Consider the following 18,915-nt stretch of genomic DNA (forward strand, 5'->3'; position numbering starts at 1 on the left):
AGGTTGTCGAGGAGCTTTGGGTTGAGCTTGGAGCCGTCAATGACCTTGACCGCGACCGGCACGTGCGTGACCTGGTGGTAGCCCCGGTAGACCTGCGCGTAGGAGCCCTTGCCGATCTTCTTCTCGACGACGTACTCGCCCATGGTCACGACCTTGGCGGGGCGCTCCATGCTTGCTCTAGGGACGAGGTAGAGAGCATGAGACGCCATGTTCCTCGGTCCGTCGCCTACGTGGATGGAGGAGGAGCGCGTGGAACTTCTTCTACTGCCGTGTTCTCTGCGAAGATGCGACCGTAATTATTTTCCGTCGTCGGAATTCTCGACGCGATGGGTATATTAATATTCCTCCCATGCCACATATTTTATTTCGATGGCGTGGCGGCCACGCCATTGCATACATAGAGTGAATGCACGAGGACCCATTAAAATAATATTCAATGGGGTTGCCAACGGGACAGTCCCAAAATAAAATAGAATCGGAGGCATCTCGTGGATTCTATGCCCATACAAAACACAAGTGCAATCAACCTCGCGCTCGGATTCCCTCACGACGCCCAAGCAGCCACGTTGTAGAAGCCATCCCAGCTACTCGCCGCCTTCTTGTTTCTTTGTTTATGGAAAAAGGTCAAAAGAATGATCTGGAAGAAGGAGGTCTGTCTGGGAAGCGAGCATTGCCGAGCCATCTACAGGGTGCTACCGTAGAACCAATGGAGCTTCGTGCTGCTTTGCGCAGAAGCGGGATCGGCGATAACTTGCGACAAGAGCGTGGGATGGGGACCGCAACGATGCATTAGACACGCGTAACGGCTTGGAGCGCGCACTGTAAAAATTCAAATTTCCCGCGCTTCAAGGACAGCAGCCGGTTGCAGTCCCATCCCGCCGTGCCAGGTGCCGACTCGACGATATACACCACATGACAGCCATGCAAATTGCTGGCCTTTCCGGACAGTCAGAAACTTGTTAGTACTGGCAGCAGTGTTGACGTGCATGGGCTAGAACTGATTTTCTAAGAAAACTTCTTTCGTTGAGGAGATTTATTTTATTTTATTTTTGATTGTACGACGATTGCTAGTGTGTACACGCGCATTTTGGTCGTGGTATGGCAGTGGCGTCTTGACGTGTCCAAGGGGCTTTAGCGGCCGCCCTGGGCGCCCTTGCCGCCGGACGAGCCCGTGTGGTTGCCGCCCTTGCCCGAGTCGGTGTCCTTGCCCTTGCCCTTGGCGACGTTCTTGTTGGATCCAGCGCCCTTCTGCGGTTGCGGCATGATCTTGTTGGCTTCGGAATGCGACGACGCAAATGTGAGAATGAGCTTTTGGACAAGTGCAACTTGGGGGACGAAACCGCCCGATCTTTCACGCGGCGCCGATTGGCCACGTAGGGAGCCGCTGCACTGTGATTGGCTACTCGCGTAAACGTTCGGCAACGGCTAAAAACACCACGTTTAGAAACCCACGCTATTTGTAGCGCTCAACCGCCGCCCTCATGAATGCATTGGTTGGTTGATGCTTCAACGTACGCACCCATGACTCTTGACTCCGTCGAGGATCTTTTCTCGTTGCAACGCAGGCGCGGTATTTCCTTTCGACCCTCTCGAGTCGTTTGCTTTTGGAGACTTGCAAGACAATGTTGAAGACTTGTTGAAGACAGCCGTTTGATCATGATTTGGTCCTGGGACAGATTGATAATTCTTGGACCGTCCTTGGTGCTGTGCCAAGCAAGATGGGACGTCATGTTCTATAGCTCATTTGATGGAAAGCGGGTGCGTCATGCCCGAGGCACTCGGGACTTGTGACAAAGAAACCAGAAAACGAACCGATAGCAACTTGAGCACCGTGTGGTTGTGGTCGAGCAGATTGCGACAGAAACGTCGGGGCGAACAGAAGTTTTGCCTTTGTTGGCATGTCAACCAGTGGGCTTCAACTTTGTAGTAGATCACTGTAGATACCGGTAATTCAGGTCCGGGTCCAATATCGGATTCGCTTGCTTGGTTGCTGAAGAATACTTAAAAAGGGCATAAAAACAGTTAAAGCAGGACATCATTTTAGAGACAGCTCGCGGGCATGGAGACCATGTGGTTGGTATATGACAGCGTGAGGCTCCAGGACGTCACGCCTGTGGAGACAGACGTAGCGGTCACCTGGCCCATACCGCCGAGCAGCGCCTGCACAGACGCCGCGATCGTCGCCACTGGCGTTGCCAAGGCCACATTGGGCACGCTGCCGACGCTGAAGCCCCACAGACTCAGCTGCAAAGTCACCACGCTGGTCGCGCCAAACGAGATGGTCGGGACTGCGGTCGTGGCCGTTGGCACAATCATGCGGTTGGCGTAGACGGACGTGATGCAAAGGGCGTCATCGAATTAAGCGATGTGGTCGCAAACGCCGTTTGAGGTTCCAAGAGCACGGACGAAATCGACATCGACAACGAGGGCGAGACATCGTAGAGCAGCGAAGAGACGTTGGCGTTGATGGCCGCCTGGAAGCTCATCCGTGAGACAGTGAGCGTTCAATCGTCGAAAACAACGAAATACACAACAATTTTCTTGACACAGAGGTACATGTACTTGTGATATTTACCCCGACGGAAACACGATGGAGCCGTACATGGGCAGCGGCGTCGGCGACGTGGTTGTCGGGGCCAGTGTCGGTGGCATGGTTGTCGGGGCCGGTGTCGGCGCCATGTAGTACATCGGGGCCGGTGTCGGCCCCGCACCGTAGGCTTGATACGGGAACCCAAAATGGGCACCATTGAGCCGCACGACCTCGTAGTATAGCGACGGGTCCTGCGTATTGACAAGAGACGCTGACGCTGACGCTGACGTGACAATCGTGATCGTCGGCAGTGGTCCGGGGTACAAGTAGTATCGTAGCTGGATGCCCCACATCGTGCTAGATTCTTGAGAGGTCGAGACCTCGACGATGCTCAACGATTTGAGCATTGCTTGGAGCTGGCCTGTGAGCACGGACGACGACGAGTAGAGCGATATGTTCTCAATACGACCAAGGTAGGAACCAAGGAGGCGGAACTCAAGGCTCACGTAGGCCGTGGGGGCACCGGAGACGAGAATCTTCTGGAAACCACCCGTCACCGAGGTCACAAGACTCCGTTCGGTCAAAATCTGGCTCAACGTTGCTTCCACCGGACATGAGTAATACACATGACAGCTCGACGCAGCAAGGTACGGGGCCGCCGTCGCCAGCGGCACATTTGTAAAGCACGACGAGACGTTGAAGCTCCGCGTAGCGAGGATCCCCGCGGATGTGGTGAAGACGAGCCCGTTAAGATTTCGCTGCGTCGCTTTTTCTGTTTCCGCACACAATTGCACTGCATGGCAACCAAACGGGCTGCTGTTGCAGGCCGCAATGTGCTGTTGGCAGCGGTTGCACGCCGCTAGACACACGGTGAGACCTCTGGCATCAATCGTCAGATCAACGTACGGCTCTGGACAATCTCAACGTTCGAGTCCTGCACCGTGGTATTGGCAGGAATGAGCTGGAGTACTTGAGATGCCGTCTGCTTGTACGTGTAGTAATGGGACCCGTTTGAGGCGATGTTTGGTAGCGACAGCGGCAGAATCGAGTTCGGAAAGTACATGACCAAGTAGCACGGCACCGTATTTGAACAGTCGAGATACGCTGTCGGGTTCATCGATGCGTTCCACTGCGACGCCAGCGCATACGTGGCGTCAAACGACGACATGAAGCCAAAATCGAATGACATGGTGGCGCTGTTGATGTCAACGGTCACGTTGAGAGCCGGGTACGTCAACGTGAGGTTGAAGTTGGCCGATGTGTTGTAGATCATCACCATGTGCATTTCTTCGGTCGCGACAAGAACGGGCGCGAAGGACGCGCCGGGTGGCATCTTGACCAGCGGGCACCGATACAACGAGAGGCACGAGTGGTAGAGCCCAAAGACGGACACTGCACGCGCCGGTGTCCCCATCGGCACGCTGCGCGCGATGATGTCCGAGACATCGACAGAGCTACCGTTGTTGGCGTTGATAAGGTTGAGGACCGTTTGGTTCATGTTGCGCTGGAAGTTGGTCATGAGCTGAAGACAGATCGGATCCGGACCGCAGTACGTCTGCAAGAACGCACGGCACTGGTCGCACACTACACACATCATGAGTCCGATGGTTGAGACACTTGAAAACGTACTCGTTGACATGTTGTTGGGCATGAAGATGTCCATGGACGGTGGCCTGATTGCTGACGCTTGGAAGAACTTGAGGTCGTACGGTACAACCTCCATCGCGACCGACGCGTTCGGCGAAGAGACGCGGACGTAGTCGTAGTTGTGGTAGACTTGGATCGTCGGCAGTGGACCCACAAAGTTTTCGACGTGAGCTCGAGCGTCCAGAGGTTTGACATGGACGACGTGTACGAGTACGCCGAGATGGACGAGGTAAAGTTGCTCAGAAACCCAAGCTGCGACTCGAGCGACGTGTAGCCATAGCCATAGGCACCGACGTTGTAGAGAGCACCCACCGTCATGCCCTTGACGGAAAACTATATCGGATGGATTAGCCATCATCGCTGAATGGAGAGACCACGTACCCAGAGCGTCACGCTCTCGTTTCGCTGCATCTGGATCATCTGCGTCGCGTAGTTGGACTGCAGCGAGACCATGCGGGTCGAGCTCACGTCCTCTGTGATCGGGCACGACGTGTTCATGTAGCAGCGCAGCGCCGACGTGAACTGCTGCCAGCCCACGTACGAGACGCCGAGCCTGTCATGGCACGACGAAAACGTGGATGTGAGGTTTGCAGTGTAGCCCATGGGGTACGAGGCACTGAGCAAAATGGACGGGTTGTCGAAGATCGCCGACGAGTTGGCCATGCACGTAAACGCCCCTGAGCAATCAGAGCTGTGTCTACAGGCCTCTATCTTGTCCGAACACGCTTGGCACGCCGCTACAACCAAATGTGTGAGTGTCGGAGAGGAACGATCAATGCGCGTACGAATCGGGATCAGACCCATCCCAGACGCGGTCGGGCCTGGCGGTGGCGCCCCAGAACCAAACGTCAGCTGCAGATTCAGCGGCGCCGGCACGTTCGTCGACGAGACCGGCGCGTTCGAGTAGAGCACGAGGTGCGGCAATGGCCCAATAAGGTCCTTGTACTGCAGAAGAATGTACCAGTAGACACTCATCTCTTGCGAGATCGGGTCAAACTCGGGCGTCGAGTAGATCTGGACACGGACACCGTCGGTGACCGACGAAAGCAGTGTCGTCAGCGGCTTGGACAAGGTCATCGGATCCGTCGACGCGACCACATTTCCCAGGTCGATCGACTGGTTACCCACGTACACCTACGACGCAAGGTCGTCAGGTCCTGCATCTCAATGCACAAGATCTGCGTACCAACATGCTCACATACGAGCCTTGGGGCGCGCGAATGAGCTGGCGCGACGAGAACGGCTGCGACAGCGTAATGTTGCCCGAGCGAACTTGGGCGACCGGGCACCCCGAGTCCATAAAGCTCTGGAGCACGTCGACGAGCGGCGTAGCGCTGGCCGGCGGCAGACTCGTGAGGCAGCTGCCCACCACGTCCGAGACGTCCCATTGCGAATTGTTGTACCACAGCGTTGCATTCTGCGCCATTTGATTCGCGAGCGACGGCAAATTGAAGCAGTCGTAAGCCATGGGGTGGGTCATGCTCAGCGCCGAGAGCTGCGCGTTAGCCTTGGCGCACTCTGCGCTTTGGCCCGTCGCGATCGATGAAAAGTACGACGTGTTGTACGGGAGGACCTCGACCGCGTAGTACGGCGCGACGTTGGTCGATATCGAGACCGGTGGCTGCGGATGCGCGTTCGGGTTGTACACGCTCAGAATCGGGAGCGCGCTCATCAGATTCTGGTACGCGATCTGGATCGTCCATGCGTTCTGGGACGGGTTCCAGCTCTTGGACACGATCGGGACGACACCCGTCGCGGCAAACTGCTGCGAGAGCGTGTTGCTGATTGCAGCCACGTCACTCGTCTCCGTAAAGAGAGGTGTGATGGCCATGCCGTTGAACTCGATCTGGAGCTGGAGCTCGTACGTGGACGCCGCGACGAGGATCGTGTGGCCCGGGTCGTTGGTGTAGAGCACGGCCATGTTGGTCGTATTCGGCAAGAACGGTGCAAGCGGGCACCCCGAGTTGAGAAAGCACGACGCTGCGATCTGAAAGTCCGCCCACGAATTCGCCGATGTCGTGTTCTGGCACTGCAACAGCGCTTGTGTAATGTCGCGCGTGAAGCCCGGCAGGTAGTTTCGAACCGTCTGCGAGAGGAACGACGGAGTCAGAATCTGGTTCTGGATGCAGTAAACGTCGTTGGCCTGTGCGAGTAAGTTCTGGCACAGAGCACAGGTTGGCGACGGCAGCGTGAACTGGTTCATGGTCTGGTTGCCGCCATTCGTCAGTGGCATCGCCGGAAGCAAGTTGAGGTTGAGGCTCAGCACGTTGTTGGCCGTGATCGCGCTGTAGTAGTTGACACTCTCTTCGCCTGAGTGGCTCACGACCGTCACAGACGACGCGGCTGTCGTCGGGCTCATCATACTACATACCATGTTAGACACGGATACATCAGGAGATCCGTTCGTACTGGGCAATGACGCGCACAACGAGGTCGTCAGAGGCATTCTGGAAGGACGTCGGCGGCGTCAAGTGCAGAACGACATCGATCCGCGACGGGTTCGAGTCGGCCGACGGCCAAATCTGCCACACGGTCGCATTGCCCGCATCGATGATAGGCGCGACGGCCCCTGGCGCAAACGCATTGGAGAAGAGCGGACGCTTCGTCTCGTACGACCGGAGAACGAACGGCATCTCAACAAACGCCGATGTGAACGCGAGCCGGAGACAGAAGAGCGCATTGCACGGCGGCGACGGCTGCGTCACGTGCACAAAGCTGCCGTTGAGCAACGGGTACGACTGGCGCGGAATGAAGAGGTCGCCCGACGACGTCACTTCGTACGTGGTGTAGCCGTCCGCATACAAGTTGAGCTGGATGCCCAAGATCGTCTGGTTCGTCGGCCACTGAACGGCTGCGAGCGACTGCGGAAGACCGAGCTGGACTTGCGTCTGGACCGCATTACGTCCCACGTTGGAGCCGTCGGTCAGTGGCAGCTGGAAGGTCCACTGCATCGCGTTCGAGTTGAACGGCTTGTAGAGCTTGAGCAGCGAGATCGCGTTCGACGGAATGCCAGACGCAGCAGCCACGGCGAGCTTGATGCGCGCATAGTCGAGCGCCGAGTACGCAATGGACGACTCTTGGTACAAGGTCAAGTACAAGAAGACGTACGGGCCAATGGGCGCGGCCACCGGTGCCAGCGCGGTCGAGCGCTCGACGCCGACGAGTCCAAACGGCGGCAAGCCCGGCGATGCCGCTACGACGGCGGTGATGACCGTCGGGTTGACCAGCGCCGACGTCATGTCCGTCGTCTGCTGCGTGTCGTTTTCGCCCGCAAACAACAACAGACGCGCCTCGTAGTACGCGGCCTGCGCGGCCGACGGCGCGGTGGTGTGAATGTCATAGATCTGCGTCGCGTTCGCGCCGACGTGGTAGCCCAGCACTGTCGTCAACGTCGGCAGCCACTGCGTGAGCGTTGCGAGCGTTACATTCGCAAACGAGACCGTCACGCGCAGATACTCGTTCGGTGAGATCGCATCGGGCGGTGTCTCGACCACGCTCGCTTGGTAAAAGCTCAGCGGCACCACAAAGCCGTCCGCGCCGAGGTTGAGCACGACCGAATCAAACTCGTCGCCGACCCCGTTGCGCTTGAGATGATTCACGAGCGTCGTCTGCAGCGGCCCTGAGAGCACCATGCGGTCCATGGTCGCGTTGAGCTGGAGATGCATCGTGACAATCACCAAGTAGCTGCCACTGGCCTTGGTGACGGGTCCCGTGATGATGCGACTGGTCGAGTTCCACCCGAGATTCGATGCGATCGCGAGCTTGATGCGCTGAAAGAAGAACGCGTCGTACGTGTTGAGCGGGACAGGGTTCGCGTCATAATACTGCACGTTGACGTCAAAGAAGGGCGACGTGAGCGTGACTGTCGGCTCGGAGCTGTTGGTTGTGCTCGTGCTGTAGTTGTAAGCACTCACGACGACCGGGTTGGGGCAAAGACCGCGCCGAGCTGGGCGAGCAACGTCGCATTGTATAACGTCGTCGCGGGCGCCGGCATCGAGTCGGAGAGTGCGTAGAGACGGAACGAGACGTTGAAGCTCCCGTACGCATTCGCATCGCGAAGCGACGAGTGCACGCTGGCCACGTCCGAGGTATAGCTGAATGCACCAGCAGCCGCTTGGAGCAGCGTGAGAAGCACTGTCTTTCGGATCTCCAAGTCGTGGAGGCTCAAGTTGCCGTCAAAGGTAAACCAGACGCGCGCAAACGACAGTGTGAGCGGCACCGGCGGAATGTACACGACCGAGTTGAACCACGAGACGTACCCGTCCGCGCCCAAGTTGAACTTGATATCTTGATACCCCGTGAGGAGACTCATGTCTTGCCGGTTGTTGAAGAGGAAGCGCGACGGCGCGTTGAGCGACATCAGCTGCGAGATCGTCTCGCGTGCCGGCGCGCCTGCCGTCAAGTAGGCCCGGACAGTCCACTTGACCGTGTACGAATCATGGGCTTGGTCACGCCGAGCACCACCATCTGCGACGGCAGAATGGCGAGGTTCGAAGCGCCGGCCAGCGCGCAGAGGCCGCGCTGGAGGTCAAACACGGGGTTCGCTTGCGTCGTTGGCGCGACTTGGACAAACGTCATCGTAAAATCAAAGAACGCAGTCGTCGTGACGCTTGGTAGCGTTGGCGTCAAGTAGAGCGCGAGCATGCCCGTGGGCAGCTGGAGCGCGGTCAGAATGTCCTGCACAAGCTCGCTGCTATTGGTCGCGACCATCGAGGCAATCGAATTCTCACTGCTGAGCGGCGTCGGCTCTGCGCTGAGCGTCAGCGCAATGTACGTGGGCGTGTCAATGTCACTGGCGTCGCACTTGATGCTGACAACGCTCACTTGTGCCGCGAGGTCGGCCTCGAGACTCTGGAGAATCGCAGGCGTATACCCCTCGACTTGGCGAAGGCTGAACGCAATACCAAACGACAGCGTCACCTCGACGCTTGTGTTGGACGGCGCTGGCAAGTTGTACTGTGAGCTGTACCATGACGTGGCCGCGCCATCGGCCGTGAGGTTCATCGTGTACATGCCAGGCCCGAGGAACGTCAAGTTGTTGGCTTGAAAGATCGGCGCACAGACGAGCGTGCTGTCAAATGCCGCGTGCAAGCTGTCGCGCGAGAGGAGGCCGTTGTCGAGGCCGATGACGAGCGACACATCGAGCAGCGGCTGCCCCGACGCCTTGGCCGCTTGCGTCACGTGCACCCACGTCGCATGGTACCCTTGCAGCGCGGCGGCGGCGGCGAATTCGACCGATTGGAAGAAGAACGCGTCGAGAGCCATGGGTCCCTCGGCCGGCGCCGGCAGCAAGAGGTCCATGCCAATGTACGGAGCACTGGGCTGGAACGGCGCAATCGGGCCGAGACCCTTGACGAGCACGTTGTTGGCCGACATGGACGGCGAGAGCGCACCAAACATGGCCTGCGCCAGCATCGCCGGCAGCAACTGCCCGACGACGAGGCCGACGCTGGTGTAGTTGATGGCCGTCACAAGCGTCGCAGTCGGTGCGATAATGGCGCCGCTGCTTTCGTTGGTCGCGTTGGCGAGAAAGAGGTTGATCGAGACGACGTAGTCGAGCATCGAGTAGAGCGACGGCTGGAGGTTGGTCGCCGCGAGGTTGGTCGCGACTTCAAATCCCGCCGTGTCGACGTGCGTCACGAGCGCCGTGTCGTTGTCGTTGTTGTTGAGGTAGCTTGTAAGCATGCTCTCCATCGTATGTTGGTTCATCTTGAGCGCTTGCAATGACGTGGCGTACGGAAGACGCAGGTCCAAACGCACGTAGCTGACGTGAGCTGGGTTCGGCACGGAGGGCACAACGTAGTCGTAGCTTTGGCCGAGCACGAGCCATGAGAGGTGTCCGAGGAGCACGAGGCCCCAGAGTCGCAGTGCCATCCTCGGGTCGAGTTGTCTACTACGACGACGCGTCGAACACGTGGGAAAACCTTCGAAAATGTGTCTCTTGTGAAGGGTCACCAGCTCGCTTCAAGGACCTCTCAACCAAAGGTCGTACGAGCTGCTAGCTGCATCGATCGCGCTTATCAACCTCTCGACTCATGGTCATAGCGTCGTATCGACTCATACATTTATACCCTGAATAGTACACCAGCATCCACTCCAGCTATCGCTTGGGTGGTAGAACCTGTACCATGGAGGATCGCATGGAAGAAGACTAAAGATATATCTCGAACAAGAGAACGCTTGGGGTACGTACCGGGAGGAGTCATAGAACCGAACTCGTCGTGCAGTCATGTCAGAGTGCATGCTTCAATATAACCGGAACGCACCAAAATATGCAATTTTGACCCGGTCATCAAACCCAGTCGACCATGCACACGTGGCGCGTAGCATTCGAGTGAACTCTCTAATGGCTTGTTCGCTCAGGGGGAAAAGGGCTGCATTACTGCTGCACCTCGGGCGAGGCGTGGCGGGTGGCTTAGCGGAGATCGAAACTTGTTTGATAAGGTTGTCCGAAAAGTCGTTGGTTCTGCCAAATCGTCTTCCCTTGACAAGTCCGTTTCGACTTTTTGCAGGCGCGAAACACCCCCAGTCGAAGCATTCGATAAAAACTGTGGATTCCAATGTCCTTTGTTCAGAAGGCAGTAGGTAGGCACTTGAATTGGCCAACAGATGTCATCGCCGCGACTGAGCGCCATGACTGAGCTCAAACAGAGTGACCGATTGAGCTCCACGTTCCACGTCCGCGCTCATGAGCGCAATTTTTGGTATCTCATCGACTACATCTCGTCCATGACGTGGCGGCCTCCTAGCGGTGTCCGAGCATATTATTGACTCACAGGCATTCAGCTTCGCACACAACTCACACATACAGTACGCCAAGTGGTCGCTATCCGAATGACTGGAGGCAGCACGCTTACGTTGCCTTAGCTCGAGACAGAGCTCGAGAGGTGTTTCTGACGCGCGGGGCTGTCCCGTAGGGTTGGGTGTGGCTAATAAAATTAGCGACAAGTGGCCGCTTTAGGACCACATGGCCCCGCTTCGCTCCAAGCGCCATCAGTATGCGTGCTGCCTCTGCTCCGTGTGGATGTTAACCAGTTCATCCCCCCTGCCTGCCTAGTTCACTGTAGGTATGATATTCGCGTGCGTGGTTGCTTGGCAGAGTACGAAGCTTTCCTGTAACAGACTACCATGCTCGTGCACTGGGGCGTATATTCTGAGGTGAGATTAGACTGGTAGAGTGCGCCTAATGGCGGCCCATAAGGTCTCTCTATCGAGGGTTCAAGACCTCGCTGTAGGAACCTATGACAAGCCTCCGGAAGGATGCTTGTCCTGCTGTTACTCTGTAATGTGTTGAGTTCATAGAGCACATGGGTCCAATCCCAGAGGCGTCAAGTAGATATACAGTCAAGGAAGTGATAGCGACCGTCCCAAATGGGTTTGGAGGCTTCGTCAATGAAAGTAGAGTTGCATAGGCGCAAGCCCAGAGGCATCGAGTGAATCTGTAGATGTGTAATCGATAGCGACCAATCCCGATGGGAGTTGGAAGCTTCGTAGATGCACGGAGGCGCATTGCGCTACCTCATAGTCATCGTTCCGTAGACATTGGCGTTGGCCGAGGTGCTGAGTATCAGACGCAACCGTTCCGTAAGGACTTGGTTGTCTCGTCATTGTCGGCTCGACGGGTCCTTGCGGGTGACGTCGTTCTCACGACACGCGTCACGGTACCACCACGGCGTGTCGTTGATAGCCTTCGTGACATCGACCGTCACGGTCGTTCGCAGGGTGGCGACATCGACGACTCCATTGTAAAGTTTGCCGTCCTTGGTGACGTTGTGATGTGCGTCGTGAGTGACGGTGTCATGACTGTCGGTATCGACTCGTGACCGCGGTGCCCGAGCCGTGACTGCCGACGTCGCATCGGCATCGCGGCAGTTGACGTCGCAATGGCGTCGTAACGGCGTCGCATCGGTGTCGCGGCAGTCGGCGTCGCAACGGCGTCGCATCGTTGTCGCGGCAGTTGGCGTCACATCGGCGTCGTAACGGCGTCGCATCGATGTCGTAGCAGCCGGCTTCGACCTCTTGTATGCCGTCGCGTAGAGACATCGTCGGCATGTTGTCGCTCGTTGGAAACGACGTCGTAGCTTGCCAAGCAGTCACCATCGTGGGAGCAGTCGGGACCGGTGTCACCGTCGTGAAAGCAGTCGAGACAGGTGTCACCGTCGTGGAAGCAGTCGAGACCGGTGTCACCGTCGTGGACGCAGTCGAGGCCGGTATCACCGTCGTGGGAGTGCGACACGGGCTGCAGCAGTCGCTTGAAGATTAGTGGTAGAAGCACAAGCATCGTGTGTGGCGTCGTCTGGGTATCCGGTGCTGGCTGCACCCGTGGGTTGCGCGGGCGCGTCGACTTCAAAAGAGCTGTCGCGAGCGGTGTTGTTGTAAGCGTGTGCAAGCACGTCGTCGACCGGCATGGGAGCGTTTGCGTCGTCGCGTCCACGTAGGACACGACCATCATCGACCATCGACTTCGACAACGCGGCGACTGGGCAGGAGCGTCGACGTCACGGGCAACGAGCAGTCGTGGTCTGTAGTCGTTGCGAGTGCGGCAGGCAGGCGCGTCGACGTTGGACACGACCATCTTCAGGCATCGACGGCGACAGCCGTCGTCCGTCGTTGTAATACTGGACACTTTGGTGTCGACGTCTGGCGTCGCCGTAATCGATGATTTTGAGCTTCACGGCGTCGTCGCGACATCGGCGTCGGTGTCGACTTCACGTACGTCTCACAACCGGGCGTCCTTCGCCGGGCATCGTTGAGGCGCGACACATTGTCGGCCGTCGCGTCCGTCATGGACACCGTTGTGTCGGCCTAGTAGGCACCGTGACGTCATAACGTCGGCAGGTGTCTTCGCCACCGAGAGCATCAATCTTGACAGTCGAGCAATTGCAGCACACTGCCGTTGCAGCGCCGTCAAGTGTCACTTGAGCAACGACGTTCAGCCCACCGTCAAGGTGCGTAGGCGGCTTCGACTCTGTTGGTCATGCTGGACACTACTGCTGTGTCGTCGACTGGCACGACCTTGTCGAGCACCGGCGTTACGTCCACATCGAGGCTCCGTGGCGTCTGCGTCGTCGGGCTCCGTGGTGCCTGCGTCGTCGACGGTGGTCGCGCCGTGTGGAAACTCTGGGCGACGTCGACTACCTTGTCCTTGTCGAGCACAGTCGTTGTGTCTTGTTCGGGAACGACCTTGGTCACACTAGGCAGCGTCTCTTGGCGGTCAACGGTCGAGCATTGTCGTCGTCAAGGTTGCCGGAGTCATCAATCGACGGTCCTTGCATGATTGCTGCCGTCGCTCTTCCCCTGGCTCCGGCAAGCGGTCGCCGAGGATGTGCAGCCGCCAATGCTCGCCTTGGTAATCGGTGCCGGACGTTGGTACGCCGGAGGCAAAGTCCATTTGGCCCGTCGTTGCGCTGGCATGGTGACGCGCGACGACGTAGCGAGCAGTGCTCGTCGTGGCAGTTGACAGCGTCGTAACCAACCGCTGCACCGACATGTCAACGGCGGGAGCAGTCGTGATCAACCAATGCCCAGACGCGTCAATGGCGAGCGTCATCGCGAGCGGCAATCGTACCGACGGAGAGCGCCGTTCTCGGCGGTGGCTGCACCGCCTGTCGGCGTCGACCGGTGGCAATCTCGACCGTGATCGCCATCGTATCGTTGGCATTTGCCAGCGAACATCTTGACAATGAGCGGTGCCGTTGGTGACCGTGGCATCGATCTGTCGACGTCGATCATCGTCGTTGCTGACGTTTGCTATCTCAATAGAGACCGTCGTCCACGGGGACTGTTGCACCGTCGTTGTTGGCCGTGGCACCAACGGCGGCGCAACCGACAACTGGCATGCCACCGTCAGGTCGCGTCGCAGTCGGTTGTCGATGAGACCATGTGCAGCTGGTGCACCGACGTAGTGACCTTGGATTTGCCGCTGTCGGTGGCCGTCGTCGGCTTCAGCGCCGTCGCAGCATCGACACGTTGACTTCAAAAGGCGCCTCAACATATCTTGACATGGCGACGACTGGCACCGAGTTGTGCTGCAGTGTATCGCGTCGGTGTCATCGCGTGCTGGTCGTGCGTCACGTTGTCGCTCTTCCCCTGGCACCGGTGCGATCGCAAGCCGCAGTCATTGCGTGTCGTCGCAGTACTGGTTGCGGAGGAACTATAGCGTCTTGTGCGGCATGCGCTTGGGCAGAGCATCCGTGACCCACCGATGTGGAGCAGTTCCGTGTCGTCCCCTGGCTCTGCAAAGCCATCGTGGGAACGGGTCCATCGGGGTGTACATGGTGGAAGGGACGCAATCATCGACGTCAAGCTCAGCTGCCGACGGCAGGGCTCAGTTGCCGACGACCGAGAGGCAGTTGGCGACGGTAAAGAGACAGTCGCCGACGACCGAGAGGCAGTTGTCGACGTGCGAGAGGCAGTTGCCGGTAGCCGAGGTGCAGTTGTCGACGGTCAACTGCAGTTACAGACATCCAGCTGCCGTTGGCGGCACGTTTGGCGACGTACGACGGCAGTCGTCGCTGGCACATAGGCGGCGACCAACGTCCGGCGACGGTTGCAGACGTTGACGGGCAGTTGACTGCTGTTTGTCGACGGTCCACTGCAGTTGCATACGTCGAGAGGCAGTTGGCTGCACGCTTGGCGACGTCCGACGGCAGTTACCGACGCCACAAAGTAAGTGGACAACGTTCGGCTGCGGTTGCATGCATCCGACGGCAGTTGCAGTCATCAAGAGGTAGGTGGCTGCACGCTTGGCGACGTACGACGGCAGTTTCTGACGTTCGGCGCAGTTACTGACGTCCGGCGCAGTTGCCGACGTGCCGATGTTGTCGCTGTCAGGCAGGCGGTGGACGGTGGCGCGCTGCGGTTGTCGACACGAGACCGCAATTGTCGGAGTTCGCCCGCCGACGGCATGTCCAACCGCAATCGGCGGTCGCCACCGAGGCAAGCGCGGCGCAGTTACACGTTGCGGCTTCGTCGCCATCTCTGTCGTCACCTGATCGCGTGGTGCCGCATAGAGGTCCGCCCGACATACATTGATCGACGGACAACGCATCCAAGAGTCGTGGTCGGCGGCGGCCGAGAGCGGTTGTTTGCGATTTGGCGCGGTTGGTGACGACTGAGCTATGTTTTCGACGGCCGGGACCAGTCGCCGGCGGCCGAGCGTGCTCATCGATGCTTGGTCGAGTTGCCGGTCACCAGCCTCCACTGCCTTCTTTGAGAAGTCGACTCGTACTACAGCGGGTGGCGCAGTCGGTGGCTGGCGACAGCGTCTACGGGCTGCAGTGGTAGCTGCAGTAGGCCTCGGTCGACGTGAAGCGCCACGGCGCGGCGAGCGCGGCGGCGCCAGCGAGGGCGAGGACAAGGAGGCGCGTGGGACAGCGCGTTGAGCGCCGGAGCTGAAGCTCTATCGGGCATTTGAGCGGGCACTTGAGCGGTCGCAAGGTAGTCCGTGTCATTGTCCATAGAGCAAGTACGGCTGCTAACCTAACAGACTACCATGCTTGTGCACTGGAGCGTATATTCTGAGGTGAGATTAGACTGGTAGAGTGCGCCTAATGGCGGCCCATAAGGTCTCTCTATCGAGGGCTCAAGACCTCGCTGTAGGAAACTATGACAAGCCTCCGGAAGGATGCTGGTCCTGCTGTTATCCTGTGGCGCGGCGGGTACGTTACAGTGTTTCTTCTCACAAAGATTGGCCATGCAATTACATGGACACCATTTACACACACTAGGATGTACGGTACGGAAAGCCGAACGCTGCGACGTTGAACGGCACGACTCGGTACAGCCAGCTCGCGGGCGCAGACGATACAGTTGCGGTCGCGCCGACGACTGTGATGGTCGGTAGCGGCGCAATGTAGTTGGTATATGACAGCGTGAGGCTCCAGGACGTCACGCCTGTGGAGACAGACGTAGCGGTCACCTGGCCCATACCGCCGAGCAGCGCCTGCACAGACGCAGCGATCGTCGCTACTGGCGTTGCCAATGCCACATTGGGCACGCTGCCGACGCTGAAGCCCCACAGACTCAGCTGCAAAGTCACCACGCTCGTCGCGCCAAACGAGATGGTCTGAACGGCAGTCGTCGCCGTCGGTACGACCATGCGGTTGGCGTAGACGGACGTGATGTTGGTCGCGAGACTCGCGTCGGCGGCGACGGGACACGCGTTCTGCAGCACGCAGCTCGTCGCGGCGGCAAAGAGACTCGCGCTCGCCAAGGCTTGGTTGGCAAAGCACGTCGTGGTGTTGGCCGTCGCGTTCACCGAAGAAAACAGCGGCAACGTTTGGAGGGCGTTGAGAGTCGACGCCATCGCCGCGGTCGTGCGCCAGCAGCTCAGCACGTTGGCACATGCGGCGTTGGCAGCACACGCGCTAAACTGCGAGACGCACGCATTGCAGGACCCTACACATGATACAGTCAGGCTCGGTCACATCCGAGATGAAACACGTACCGCTGAGCACGAGGGCCGTGTTGGTGACGGTTGTCGGCGGCAACAACGACAACGTTTGGCTGCTTTGTGCGGCGCGCGCTGCGGTGGCTGTCGCAACCGACGACGTGACCAACGGCAACGGCAGCGGAACCACAAGGTTGGGGAATGTCAGCGTGACAGTGCACGTGCCGCTGCACGAAAGCGCCGCGGTGGGCGCCAACGAGACGCCCCAGACCGACTGCAACGAGGCGTTGAGGCCATTGGGGGCGCTGCTCGTCACGACCAGCGAGACGTTGAGCGTCGGGTACGAGATGATCGCGTCGAAGCTCGCAGTTGTGTTGGGCACGGAAATGACGTGGACTTCGGGTGTCGTCGAGAAGACCACGATCTTTTGCGACCCGTTGACCATTGTCGTGTTGAGTGCGCACTGGTAGTTGCTCATGCACGAGTAGTAGAGTGCAAAGGGCGTCATCGACTTGAACGTCGTGGTCGCAAACGGCGTTTGAGGTCCCGAGAGCACGGACGAAATCGACATCGACGACGACGTCGAGCCGTTGTAGAGAAGCGACGAGACGTTGACGTTGATAGCCGCCCGGTAGCTGGTCAACAGCGATACGCAGGCGGCATCCGAGAGGCAATTGGCTTGCAAGTACGCTTGGCATTGGTCGCAAACTAGGAAAACATTAAGCGGGATCCGATTCAGAGGCTCGTACCAGTGGACATGGCAGTCGCCGGCGCACTTGTCATCGGCAAAATTGACATGGGCGCAAATGTCACCGGGACACTTGTCAGGTTCGCATTGACCACCGTCGCATTGACCATTGACGTGTTGGTCGTTTGGCCCCCCGACGGAAACACGATCGAGCCGTACATGGGCAGCGGCGTCGGCGACGTGGTCATCGGGGCCGGTGTCGGCGCCACTCCGTTGGCTTGGTACGGGAACCCGAACTTGGCGCCACTGAGCGGCACGACTTGGTAGTATGGCGACGGGTGCTGTGTATTGACAAGAGACGCTGACACGGACGCCGACGTGACAATCGTGACGGTTGGCAGTGGCCCGATGTAGTTGTAGTACGATAGCAGGATGTACCACATCGTGTTGGTTTCTTGAGAGATCCAGACGTCGACGGTGCCAAAAGATTTGAACATTGCTTGGAGCTGGTCCGCGAGCACGGACGACGACGAGTAGAGCGAAATGTAGTCGATAGAACCAAGGAAGGTGCCGAGGAGGCGGATCTCGAGGCTCACGTAGGCTGTGAGGGACCCCGAGACGAGAATCTTCTGGAAACCCGGCGTCATTGCGGTCACGAGACTCCGATCGGCCAAAATCTGACTCAACGTCGCTCCCACCGGACACTTGTTGGTCGCATAGCAGCTCGACGCGGCAAGGTATGGGGCCGCCGCCGCCAGTGACACATTCGTCAGACATGACGAGGCGTCCAAACTTTGCGTAGTGTAGAGCCCGGCGGTCGTGGGGGAGAAGGGTCCGTTCTGCATTTGCTGCGTCGCTTTGCCATTCTCGACACACCACTGCACAGCGTGGCAACCGAACGGGCTGAGGTTGCAGGCCGCAATGTGCTGTTGGCAGCGGTTGCACGCCGCTACACACAAGGTGAGATCTCTGGCATCGATCGTCGGAGCAACGTACGGCTCTGGACAATCTCAACGTTCGAGTCCTGCACCGTGGTATTGGCAGGAATGAGCTGGAGTACTTGGTACGCCGTCTGCTTGTACGTGTAGTAATAGGTCCCGTTTGAGGCGATGTCTGGTAGCGACAGCGGCAGGATCGAGTGCGGAAGGTACATGACAAAGTAGCACGGCACCGTATTCGAACAGTCGAGATACGCTGCCGGCTTCATCGATGCGTTCCACTGCGACGCTAGCGCATACGTGGCGTCATACGATGACATAAAGCCAAAGTCGAAAGACATAGTGGCGCTGTTGATGTCAACCGTCACGTTGAGAGCCGGGTACGTCAACGTGAGGTTGAAGTTGGCCGATGTGTTGTAGATCATCACCATGTGCATTTCTTCGCTCGCGACAAGAACGGGCGCGAAGGACGCACCGGGTGGCATCTTGACCAGCGGACACCGATACTGCGAAAGGCACGAGTGGTAGAGCCCAAAGACAGACGCTACGCGCGCCGGTGTTCCCGCCGGCACGCTGCGCGCGATGATGTCCGAGACATCGACAGAGCTACCGTTGCCGGCGTTGATAAGGTTGAGGACCGTTTGGTTCATGTTGCGCTGGAAGTCGGCCATGAGCTGTTGACAGCTCGGATCTGGACCGCAATACTTGTGCAAGAACGCAC

At 58.5% G+C, this 18,915-nt stretch overlaps 6 protein-coding genes across 6 annotated transcripts; all 6 read right to left on the minus strand.

Moving 5' to 3' along the window:
- Window positions 1-2: 2 nt before the first annotated feature.
- On the minus strand, window positions 3-170 carry SPRG_16186 (hypothetical protein; the record flags this gene model as incomplete). The annotated part of the gene is made up of 1 exon (XM_012355450.1): window positions 3-170. A coding segment is annotated over one exon (168 nt), but the record flags the coding sequence as incomplete, so codon positions are not given.
- Window positions 171-1,014: 844 nt separating this feature from the next.
- On the minus strand, window positions 1,015-2,486 carry SPRG_16187 (hypothetical protein; the record flags this gene model as incomplete). Its single annotated transcript, XM_012355451.1, has 3 exons — window positions 1,015-1,308; window positions 2,137-2,288; window positions 2,336-2,486. The coding sequence occupies 3 exons, from the start codon at window positions 2,484-2,486 to the stop codon at window positions 1,132-1,134; spliced, it is 480 nt and encodes a 159-aa protein (XP_012210841.1). The 3' UTR covers window positions 1,015-1,131.
- An 85-nt stretch (window positions 2,487-2,571) lies between these two features.
- On the minus strand, window positions 2,572-6,536 carry SPRG_16188 (hypothetical protein; the record flags this gene model as incomplete). The annotated part of the gene is made up of 9 exons (XM_012355452.1): window positions 2,572-3,302; window positions 3,437-4,114; window positions 4,160-4,247; window positions 4,328-4,510; window positions 4,559-4,730; window positions 4,788-4,854; window positions 4,900-4,914; window positions 4,963-5,311; window positions 5,364-6,536. The coding sequence occupies 9 exons, from the start codon at window positions 6,534-6,536 to the stop codon at window positions 2,572-2,574; spliced, it is 3,456 nt and encodes a 1,151-aa protein (XP_012210842.1).
- A 31-nt stretch (window positions 6,537-6,567) lies between these two features.
- On the minus strand, window positions 6,568-8,537 carry SPRG_16189 (hypothetical protein; the record flags this gene model as incomplete). The annotated part of the gene is made up of 2 exons (XM_012355453.1): window positions 6,568-8,053; window positions 8,092-8,537. 2 exons carry the CDS (start codon window positions 8,535-8,537, stop codon window positions 6,568-6,570), a joined length of 1,932 nt encoding a protein of 643 aa, XP_012210843.1.
- Window positions 8,538-8,705: 168 nt separating this feature from the next.
- Window positions 8,706-10,051, minus strand: SPRG_16190 (hypothetical protein; the record flags this gene model as incomplete). The annotated part of the gene is made up of 2 exons (XM_012355454.1): window positions 8,706-8,739; window positions 8,772-10,051. 2 exons carry the CDS (start codon window positions 10,049-10,051, stop codon window positions 8,706-8,708), a joined length of 1,314 nt encoding a protein of 437 aa, XP_012210844.1.
- Window positions 10,052-15,807: 5,756 nt separating this feature from the next.
- Window positions 15,808-18,915, minus strand: SPRG_16191 (hypothetical protein). The gene is made up of 4 exons (XM_012355455.1): window positions 18,253-18,915; window positions 17,318-18,205; window positions 16,626-17,276; window positions 15,808-16,576 (listed from the first exon to the last, which is right to left on the minus strand). The coding sequence occupies exons 1-4, from the start codon at window positions 18,863-18,865 to the stop codon at window positions 15,903-15,905; spliced, it is 2,826 nt and encodes a 941-aa protein (XP_012210845.1). The 5' UTR covers window positions 18,866-18,915; the 3' UTR covers window positions 15,808-15,902.

Source organism: Saprolegnia parasitica, assembly GCF_000151545.1.
Source record: "Saprolegnia parasitica CBS 223.65 unplaced genomic scaffold supercont2.246, whole genome shotgun sequence".
Classification (NCBI taxonomy): Eukaryota; Oomycota; class Saprolegniomycetes; order Saprolegniales; family Saprolegniaceae; genus Saprolegnia; species Saprolegnia parasitica.